The 11,631-nt window shown below is 31.7% G+C and overlaps 2 protein-coding genes across 3 annotated transcripts; both read left to right on the top strand.

Moving 5' to 3' along the window:
• The first annotated feature begins 2,750 nt into the window (after window positions 1-2,750).
• LOC112795679 (uncharacterized) lies at window positions 2,751-10,765 on the top strand. 2 transcript variants are annotated; one of them, XR_011882101.1, is made up of 3 exons: window positions 2,751-3,805; window positions 7,242-7,288; window positions 10,231-10,765. XR_011882101.1 is itself a non-coding variant. In XM_025837766.3 (2 exons), exon 1 carries the CDS (start codon window positions 2,826-2,828, stop codon window positions 3,771-3,773), a length of 948 nt encoding a protein of 315 aa, XP_025693551.1. In that variant the 5' UTR covers window positions 2,751-2,825; the 3' UTR covers window positions 3,774-3,805; window positions 10,231-10,765. The 2 variants fall into 2 exon arrangements, 1 of the variants encoding a protein (XP_025693551.1); XM_025837766.3 differs by lacking the exon at window positions 7,242-7,288.
• On the top strand, window positions 8,144-9,034 carry LOC112801743 (uncharacterized mitochondrial protein AtMg00810-like). Its single transcript, XM_025844680.1, has 3 exons — window positions 8,144-8,343; window positions 8,449-8,581; window positions 8,711-9,034. The coding sequence occupies exons 1-3, from the start codon at window positions 8,144-8,146 to the stop codon at window positions 9,032-9,034; spliced, it is 657 nt and encodes a 218-aa protein (XP_025700465.1).
• Window positions 10,766-11,631: the final 866 nt, after the last annotated feature.

An 11,631-nucleotide genomic window follows, 5' to 3' on the forward strand; every position in this document is an offset into this window, starting at 1 on the left:
ATCCTCAATCATAATTGATACTAATCAATAAAGCATGATTTTGAGTTAAATACATTCATGAACACAAGAAGTTGCTTTTATAATATGCTATGTGATTTTAGGTGCAATTTACATATTATATCGGTGTTAAATGTGAACACAATATATTTTTATGAGTGGGGAATAATCTATATCCAAAATTGAAAATAAGTGCTTTTATCTATTTTTAATTTAATTTTTCTTTCATTGAAGTGAAGTAAGTGCTTTATTATCATATCATATATATTATGAGAAATTATCTTTATATTTATTCAATACAATTAGGTATCTCTCAAAAATTGTTTATCATTCAATTTTAAAAAAAAAATAAAAAAATTATAAAAAATAAATAACTACTTATAAAAGTAAATATTTAAATTAATTAAATAATATTATTTAAATTAAAAGACAGACTAAAAATTAAAAATTTAAAGAATAAATAATATTTCTCTTATAAAAAAACACAAGCTGATAAATTTTGGTTAGCAAAGTCAACAAAATGTAATGGGTTACAGCAAAAGCACACAATAGTGGGTCTCACGTTGCAAAGTGAGTATGTACTTGTATTGAACTAATTCGCCAAGTTGTGGGGACAATATCATTGGAATTTTAATTTCTTCTAGATAGACATCTTAATTATTAGTTGGAAGCTGAAAAATTGTGTAACCAATGTTAGTGTAGCGTTCAGAGGCTATGTTCAAAACTCTTGAATTTTGGATCAAATTTATTTGAATGATTTTTTAATATAATTTTTATCTTTAAACGTACCTTTATTTTGAAATAACATTATTTTATATTTTTTAATTTTAATTTTTAATATTAAAAATTAATTACAAAATTTATTTTTTCAATTATCTTCTTTTATTTTCTTTTTTTATACGTAAACATTCATCTTTATTTTATTTTTTCGTTATTTTTCTTCACTTTTTTTATCTTTTTTACATGTAAGATAATCTTTATTTTATTTCTCAACTATTTTTTTCATTTTTTTATCTTTATTTTATTTTATGCATCTATCTTATTGTTATTTTTGTTTAATTTTATAAATTTATTTACCTTTTATTATTATAGTTTATTTTTTATCATTTATTATTATAGTTTATAATTATTAGACATTATCAATTATGTGTATATATATTTAATATTATATGTAATTTATTATAATATACATATAATATTTAAGATAATATTTATATAATAATATATTATAATTTAAAATTCTGTAATATAAAAATTGTTAAAATAATAATATTAAAAATTTAATCTAATGTTTATTTTTTTGATAATTTTACATTTAAAAGTGATTTTGGTTATTGTTATTCAAATAATATTTTATCAATTATAATTACTTTTGAATTAAAGTATCCAAATATAAATTACATTGAAACAAACTCAATTTTAATCAAAATCAATTCTAGTATAATCAAATTAAATTTAATTCTATTTTATAAAAACTAAACCAAATACACACTTAGTATTTGAGATAATATAAAGTTAGGCGGCAAAGAGAAATGTTTGTATATATTAATAAATATTTTTTTTAATTAATTTTGCGTCATTCATATACAATATTAGTAATTATTTGAAAAATATAGTGTAATATTAATGTACAAGACTGTATTCGAAGATTCAGAATGTAGCTTGCTTAGTTGACGATGGATTGGGTTTTCGTCAGTCCGATGGGATGACGAAACTGGATTTAAAAAATGTGGGGTGACACCCATAAAGATATTATAATGTTCCAGTTAAAGAATTAGAAAAATAAAGAATAAGTAATGTATAAAGTTGAATGATTATACTTGGAGATAGTGACTAAATTCTGTATTTAGTGGATATGTTTGAATTTAGGAATTTATTTCATAGACCGAGTTATTGAGGACTCATGGGATCTGAGCGTAACAATTAATAAAAGGGAGTTAGGTAGATAAAGATGTTTAAAATGTTTTTTTAAAATATTTTAAGTAATTAAAATTTAATATATATAATTAATTAAATTATATTATTTTTATTATAATTAGGTTAAGATAAATTAATTTGACTAAAAATTAATAAATTATATTTTGAATCAGTCTAAATTAATATTTTTTATAAAAAAGTAATTATAATATTTTTATTATAAAAAATAACTAATATATATATATATTTTAAAAAACTTTAAATTCTAACTTTTTTATGTTTTATTATAAGATTAGAATTTAAAATTTTTAAAATTAAAAAAATATATAATAAAAATATTTTAGTCATTTTTTATAATAAAATTATTGTAGTTATTTGTTATAAAAAAATACTAATTTAAATCGATTCAAAGTTTAATTTATCGATTTTTTGACCAAATCAATTTGTATAATTTAATTTTAACAAAAATAATATAATTTAATCAATTATATGTATTAAATTTTAATTAATAACAAATATTTAAAAAAAATATTCTAAACATTTTTATCAGAATATTTCTCTTAATAAAATATTTATTAGATTTAGAAGTTTAGCCGATATGACTTCATAAATGTGTCAGAAATGAGCAATAATAATTTTAACTTTATAAGAGGAATATTAAAATATGATCAGAATTAAAAATATTAAATTAATAATTAAATAATAATAAAAAATAATAAATTCTGCCCTTCATATTTTTCTTTCTAAAGTTCTATTTAATATTGTTAAATTTAAAATAATAAAGGATATGAGCTAATAAATTAGCTTGTTTTGTAACTCTATGCATGTGCTTAGGCCAGTCATGCATACCCAAAATCTTTTCCTATATATACTCAACTTCTCAATGTAGGGTTTCATCAACAAGTGATCCAATGGCGAAGTCTAAGGTTCTAAGCATTGTTTTCTTTGTGTTGTTAGGTTTGGGAATATGTTCTGCCGCTAGAACACTCCTAAACTATGGTTCAGACCACTACATTGGTGGTTCTATCCATGGTGATATTGGTGGAGGATATGGTAGTGTAGGTGGTTATGGAGGAGGAGCTGGTGGAGGAGAAGGTGCAGGTGGAGGATATGGTGGTGCTGGTGCTGGTGGACATGGTGGAGGAGGAGGAAGTGGAGGAGGTGGTGGTGCTGAAGGAGGTGGATATGGTGGAGGAGCTGGTAAGGGAGGTGGGGAAGGCTACGGTGGAGCAAGTGGAGGAGGTTATGCTGGTGGTGGTGGAGAAGGAGGAGGTGGTGGTGCAGGTGGTGGTGTTGCCGGGGGTGGATATGGAGGAGGAGCTGGCCATGGTAAGGGTGGTGGAGAAGGGTATGGTGGTCGTGGAGAAAATGGTGGAGGTTATGCTGGAGGCGGTGGTGGAGGTAGTGGTGGAGGAGGTGGTGCAGGGGGTAGTAGTGGTGGATATGGAGGAGGGGCAGGTAAAGGAGGTGGGGAAGGCTATGGTGAAGGTGGAGCAAATGGGGGTGGTTATGGCGGTGGTGCCGGAGGTGGTAGTGGTGGAGGAGGAGGAGGTGGTGCTGGAGGCTATGGAGGAGGCAAGGGAGGTGGAGCTGGTGGTGGATATGGTGGAGCATCTGGTGGAGGATATGGAGGCGGAGGAGGAAGTGGTGGAGGTGGTGGCGGCGGTGCTGGTGGAGCACATGGGGGTGGATATGGTACTGGTGGAGGAGCCGGTGGAGGATATGGTGGTGGAGGTGCCAGTGGAGGTGGTGGAGGCGGTGGTTCTGGTGGTGGCTATGGCGGTGGTGGGGCACATGGAGGAGGATATGGTGGTGGTGCCGGTGGCGGAGAAGGTGGTGGCCACGGTGGATATAATTAAGCTCCTCTAACCATAGTATTAACAAGAATAAGGTACGGGTAGAGGATGCTTTAATATAATATTACACTTCCTAAATTTTAATTTACGTATTACATGCATGAATTCAAAATGGACGGTGTGAAGGACATTATATATCAATTTATTATTCTAAAATGCTTAATGCATTATTCCATTTCCTTTCGACTCTCATCAAAACATTATATATATAGCACTTAACTAAGCAAATTAAAGCAATGATGATTTGGATTTTCACTAAAAAAAATTAGAAAGTGAAAAGTAATCCATAAAAAGAACGAGTAATCAAGTTAAGATGATTTGATAAGATTCACATGTAATGGGAATTGTTCACATGCACAATATATGGTCACATTGGTTGAACGTAAAAAGGAAGTGTTCGTTTGGACAGGCTAATGAAATAATAACTATATTAGATCTTTTTCTAAATATTGCTTTACTTTTAAAATTATTCACGCATTTTAATTGCATACAATAATATATGGACTACATATTGAAAGAACTCAATTTTTTAAAGTTTGAAACACCACAGTTTTCCTTATATAAATATATAGTTATATACCTGCTACATTTGTATATATATATTTTTTATTTTATCTTGATATAATTAAAAGTGATTGATAAAATATGAAAGATAAAAAAAATTACTTTTTATACTAAAAAAATTACACAAAAAAATATATAAATATCATTTTTCATAGATAAAACAAATCTACACAAATCAATAAATCCAAACTACCCTTATTATTCATTTTCACTTTAATTTGGATTCTATATCATTACACCTCACTTTTGGATGAAAAAAAAAATCATGACTCAGACTCAGTGGTAGATCATATGAACTAAGGGAACCATAACTCCAAAGTCAACAATTGTTTATATAATAAACTTCCCCAAAAAGAATATATGATCAATTATCACAGTTAATTCATTCATGCTTGTAGATATATTATTTTTACTGAATCACATGGTGAAAAATTCAAGGTGTAAAATAATCAACAACAATATCTAAGATTAGATTAAATTATGTTGCAAATCATGAATGATTGAGATGAATCTCTAGGAAGAAGAATTTGAAATAATAATTAACGAAATGATATCAACTATACCTGTGGATCATCCAACCTATGCCAATTATTTTCATCAGTGCATACATAGCAATAGTAATGCCCTGTCACATAAACCAGAATGAACAACAATTGCATATATAGATCATATTTAAATATTACCTGTCACATAAAAAAGGTACAAAATCAGCAAGAACATGATAACATTCACATAAAAATAAATAGAGTCAGCTAGAAAAGAGTATATAATGTAAGAAATCGCAATTATTAAGCTTACATTTTCCTAATTCTGGGAGGAGGTATAAGACTGTAGATTCAAGTCAAATTTGTAATAGACATACTTATCAATCTTTCTGGCCGTGTTGCTTGTTTGGTCCTTCTTAATCCTCTTCAAATGGAATACTGTAATATGAGGTGTTTCATTCAACAAAAATTGCTTCTCTTTAAAAACCTGTTCTCCACATTTAACTTTTTGATCATCAATCATTTCCACCCTGGTTAATGAATCAAGTGCACGCTCAACTGTTTTCACATCTTTTATCTCTAAACTCAGGTCAGTTAGCGGGTCGTATGTATTAGAAACATAACGACACTTACAACATCGCAGCTGAAGACAAGCATAACAATCACCAAATTAAAATAATGTATTAAGATTTATTCACAGCCATAAAAGGGTCGAAAACAATTACACCAAAGTATTGTATGATCATAGAGTATAAAGATAAAAATGCAATTTGGGGTGTTTGTAAACATAACATCCAAATGCTATTGTATGATGATAGATTTTAAAGAGAAAATTACAGTTCTAAGTGATCATACCAAAGTGCAATTCTGACATACCTTACTAACAATTTTTCCTCCAAAGACTCTGTCGGACAAGATTAGCATCCTCATCTAGTAAACACTTTTTAATCTTATCAAAGGTAGCATGCATGAATTCATGAGCATCACCTGCTTGCCTTTTTCAAAATTAGGTGAAAAAGCTGTAAAAAGGATAGTCATTGATTCACAAACATCCCAAAGGCTAATTTAACTAATCAACAACACAGTGGATTATAAAACACAGTATCCTAGTTTTACAATCATTACAATTCAATCGAAAAGAATAAATAAAAATTGAAAAAAAAATAAAAAGAATACTGCTCAACTTGTGAACAAACCTTGAAGGTTTAAAAGGAGATCTGGGTGTATATAACGAAGGATCGATGTTTTCGCACAGTGCACACAAATAGCACAGTAACTACTCTCTGAATGATAATTACTTCCTAAAATCCCACATTATTCAAGACTTCAAAATCTAATAATAAAGATTGATTTTGCTACTACATGGACAATGCCATTGTTAGAGAATAAATTAGAATCAATACTAAATCAATTAATATTATTTATATTTATATAATATATCTGTATATTAATTATAGAATTGTATATTTTTATTACTCTAATTCTTTTAGTATTTATATATACTCTTTATACATTATATTTTTTCACATTGACTAAATAATACACTAAAACCCTTTCTTTAGATTGCTCTCGTATTTCTAACATGGTATCAAGAGTATAGATAGTTTTTTTCTCTATGAATATTAGTTCATAGCTCCTTTGGTTTGTTCCCTCCGGCATTATTTTTGTCCGTGTTTTTTGATCCCTTTCCGATGCCTTAGTTCGTCACCGCCGCCATCATTCTCTTCGTCTCGTCGTTTTTGTATACTTTTTGTCCGTGTTTTTGGTGAGCTTTTTTCGATTTTGTCGTTTGTTTTCTCATTTTCGATCCCGAATTTGCAGTTTTTCTCTCCTCTCTTTGATCTTTGTGCCTACTATTATGGAAAAGTCAGATGTTTTTGCTGCCAAAAACAGAAAGGATAAATTCTGTCGAAACTGTAACTGTTCTAGGAAACTCTTCTCAGACTCTCCTTCTGTTGAATGTCACAAATGTCAACAGAAAGGTCAAAGAACATTTTATTACTGCTTGTCCTACTCGCCTACCACGTCTTGGTCACTTCGAGTATCATTCTCATCCCAGTTTCTCTCTCTGATATTGCATCTATTCTTAAGCATCTTCTCTCCCTTTCTGGTAATACTCTTGTTGTTTTTTCGACTCCACCAGGTAATTCTAAATGGTATTTTGACTCCGATTGCTTTAATCACATGTCTCCTTTGCGTCATTTTTTCTCGGCTTTGTCTACCACCACAAATGCACCTTTTGTCAATATTGCTAATAGTTCTCTCTTGCACGCAACACACAGGGGTTCTATCTCCCAGTTAACTCTCAATCTCCCCTGATACTTATTATATTCTCAAATTGAACTTCAATCTTATTTGTGTTGGTCAACTTGTTGATCTCGGTTTTGATGTCACTTTTTTTCTTTTTGGTTGTCGTGTACAGGACTGTCGGACGAGACAAATTATCGGGACTGGACGTAAGGTCAAAAGGTTGTTTGAACTCGAGAATCTTCATATTTCTCCTATGCCAAATCTCTGTGCTGCTTCTTCTCCATCTACCCTTCACTTATGGCATCAATGTCTTACCCACAACTTCTTAGAAAAATTGCATCTTCTTGTATAGTTATTGGAATCCTCTCTCAAAACGTATTTGTATATCTCATCATGTTGTCTTTTGGGAGCATCACATGTTTTCTCGATTCTCCTCCTTTGAGTCCATTCCTCCTACTTCGTCACCTTTTTTTACTAATTTCAATGTTGATCTTTTTTCCTAGTGATGATTCTATAGGTTCTATCTCGAGTCACCCTCTACAGCCTCTTGTTCTTCCGCCTTCTCCATCTCTTGATGGTGACCAGACGACGATCCTGCTCCTACCATCATGCCTCTTCCTTCCACTTGTTCTTCTAGGGTAAGAAATCCACCTTCTCATCTTCTTGATTATCATTATTTTTCTATTATTCTTCATCAACATGAACCTAAGTCATTCAAAGAAGCCTCCATAAATTCAAATTGACAACAAACAATGCAAGAAGAAATATAGGCACTTGAAAAAGCACACACTTGGAATTTGGTTAATCCCCCTTCTAATAAAAAAGTTGTGAAAAGTAGATGGGTATACAAGATCAAGACTTGCTCTGATGGTTCTATTGACCGTTATAAGGCACGATTGGTTGCTCAAAGTTGTATGCAATAGTATGGTATTAACTATGAATAGACGTTTGTTCCTGTTGCTCGTCTCACATCTGTTCGAGCTCTTCTTGCCATTGTTGCGATCAAAAATGGTCTCTCGGTTAGATGGACGTGAAGAATGCATTTCTTAATGGAATTTAAAAAAGAAGGTCTATATGAAACCCCCTCCGGGTTATCCTTGTCCCTCTAGCAAAGTCTGTCTCCTTCGCAAGACACTTTACGGTCTTAAGCAAGTTCCTCGTGAATGGTTTGACAAGTTCAGCACCACTATATGCAATCTCGGTTTCACTTGCAGCCCTCATGAGAATGCTCTCTTTATTCATAAAAGTGAACGTAGAGTTGTTCTTCTACTTTTGTATGTTGATGACATGATCATTACTGGAGATGATGTTGATGGTATCTCTGATCTTAAAGCCTCCCTTTACCGTATTTTTGAGATGAAATATCTTGGTTCTCTCAGTTATTTTCTTGGTCTCGAGGTCATATCCATATATGATGGTATCTATCTCTCTCAAGTTAAATATGCTTCCGATCTTCTTGTTCGAGCTGGTATTACAGATAGTCGCACTGAATATGTTCCTTTTGAGCCTAATGTTCGTTTTATTCCTATGGATGACACTATTTAGGATAATCCTACTCTTTATCGACAGTTAGTTAGAGGACTAGTCTACTTAACTGTCATCTGACCAGACATTGCCTATCTGGTTTATGTTTTTAGCCAGTTCTTATCAGCTCCTCGTACTACTCACTGTGCGGCAGTTCTTCGCTACATCCAAGACACCATATTTCATGATCTTTATTTTTTTGCCCATTCATCTTTATCCCTTCAAGCGTACTCAGATGCTGATTGGGCTAGTAATCTCACCGATCGTCATTCTACTACTGGTTATTGTTTGTTTCTTGGTGACTCTCTCATTTTCTGGCGAGCTAAGAAGCAAATGCTCAATGCTCGATCAAGCACGAAAGTTGAATACCGTGCTCTCGCTGACACCACTGCTGAGGTTGTCTCGATTAGTTGGCTTCTCGAAGACTTGGATACACCGTAGTCATCCTCAACTAATATTTTTTGTGACAATCGCAGTGCTATTCAGATTGCTCATAATGATGTGTTTCATGAACACACCAAACATATTGAGATTGATTGTCACTTTGTTCGGAAACACATCCTTGTTGATGCTATTCGTCTAATCGTTGTTGGAACACTGAATCAGACTACTGATATCTTCACGAAGGCTCATCATCCGACTTGTTTTCAGACTTTGGTATCCAAACTCAAGATGGTATCCTTAGCTCCCACTTGAGTTTGAGGGGAGATGTTAGAGAATAAATTAAAATCAATATTAGATCAATTAGTATCATTTATATTTTTTGGTGTTACTACACATCCGAGTATTTTTTCATCCAAGTTTATCCAAATAGGTCAAACACCAACAAAAACCACTCTCACTAAAAGAGCGTCATTACACGCACTTTTTCTTCTTCTCCTCCCCGTGCTTCTTCTTCTTTCAAATACACGCATACGTCCTCTTCTTTTTCTTTCAAATTCATGCATACCTCCTCCGGTCCTCCCCCTCCCCCTTCTCCTTCGCGTACGCAGATTCTTCTTCTTTTTCTCCTCCTCTTTTGTTATTGTCATTACCAGCAACACCAACATTTTGCTAATAGATTATTTTTTAATCGATTTGAATGGAATACAATTGCTAAATTGAATTGAATTGAATTGAATAGACGCAGGTATTCTGAATTGAATTGAATTGATAATTTCTAAATTGTAGACACAGGTGTTTTGAATTTGATTTTATATAATGGATAATATTCTGTTCATTTAGTACTATACAATTGTTTCACCTTAATAACGTGTTCGGTTCATTATGTAGAAAACTATTCTGAATTTGATTTTATATAATGGATAATGTTCCGTTCATTTAGTACTATATAATTGTTTCACCTTAATAAGTTCATTATGAATTGAATTGAATAGATGCAGGTGTTCTAAATTAAATTGACAATCTCTAAATTGCAGACACATGCGTTTTGAATTTGATTTTATATAATGGATAATGTTTTGTTCATTTAATATTATACAATTGTTTTACCTTAATAACGTGTTCGGTTTATTATGCAAAAGGCTGTTTTGAATTTGATTTTATATAATAGATAATGTTCCGTTCATTTAGTACTATACAATTATTTCATCTTAATAACATATTCAGTTAATTATGAATTGAATTGAATTGAATAGAGGCAAGTGTTCTGAATTGAATTGATAAGAGGAGAAGAAAGAAGATGAGAAAAAGAAGGAAAGAAGAAAATTTTGCGTGCGGAAGAAGAAGAAGAAAGAGGAGGAGGAGGAGAAAGAGGGAGAAGAACCTGCACGAATTTGTAAGAAGGAGAAGAAATGCGAGGAGGAGGAGAAGGAAAAGGAGAAAGAAACGTAGAAGAAGCGCGTGATTTGAAAAGTTGTTATAACAACTTGGATAGACTTAGATAGGGATTTTGCTTGGATATAGAGTTTTATTCTATATTTATATAGCATATCTATGTATTAATGGTAAGATTGTATACTTTTATTACTTTAATTCTTTTAGCATCTATATATACTTTCACACAAATCGAATAATACACTAAAACATCTCGTCCAAGATATAATTACATGGGCTGTGATTGTAAGAACGAATTGCATGAACAAATGGCACAGTATGAGTCATACCATTGTAGGATGGAATTTATGTAGCAAGTCATCCCTTGATTATATATTACAGCAAAATAACCACAAATCAAACTCCATTATGCATGCTTAGAAGTAGGGTTTTTGGTAAATAGGCGCGGCATCGTTGTCCGGAGCATTTCGCAGCATAAGCAAGCATTTTGGCGGTTTTTTTCTCTCTGTCTTTTGATGCTCTTCTTGTTGCGCTTAGCCACCGTGAATGGTGAAGAAAGTAAGTGTCTGTTTCTTTGTGAGAAAGAAGGGAAAAGAGAAAAAGGTTGAAATGGTTTGGAGCGAGAGAGTGAAAATGGTTTTAACAGAAACCGGAGGGAGAGGGGATGTAGATTCACGCATAAAAACAGAGAAGAGATTGAGTTTGTTACGGATATTTGTTTGTAACTCTAAATTGTGGGGAGTTCTCTCTTCTATTGTTCATAAATTAGTTATGTAAATAAATTAAATTGATTTGGAATTTACTCAAGCAGAAACTGTTATAGGATACTGTGATTTCTGAAGGAATTGGATCATGCATAAACGTTATAAGGTCATGTATGAGCTGAACTCTTTGAAAAATAAAATCAGAATATTAAGACATGTTTTTCAAAACTTGCGTGTTGAATACAGACTATGGCTTAAATAAATAGGAGCATAACAACAACTATGAATGGTGGAACAAGTTGGAGTAAATCACTAAAGAGTTCTATTATATAACAATTTGTCATGTCTTTTGTTTGTTGATTTTATTTGAAGTTTATTAGGTATGTCTTGGTTGTTAGGTTTTATAATACTTTTGGTATGATTTTATTTGAAGAGCATTATTGTCAACAAATTATAGTTCAAACGGCATAGTATTATTTATGTTAAAAAGGGATGAATTTACAAATAAAAACTTTTCTCTCTAAATTTGGGTGGAGTATTAATCAACTATTTAAAAAA

The sequence above is a fragment of the Arachis hypogaea genome, chromosome 1, assembly GCF_003086295.3.
Source record: "Arachis hypogaea cultivar Tifrunner chromosome 1, arahy.Tifrunner.gnm2.J5K5, whole genome shotgun sequence".
Taxonomy (NCBI): Eukaryota; Viridiplantae; Streptophyta; class Magnoliopsida; order Fabales; family Fabaceae; genus Arachis; species Arachis hypogaea.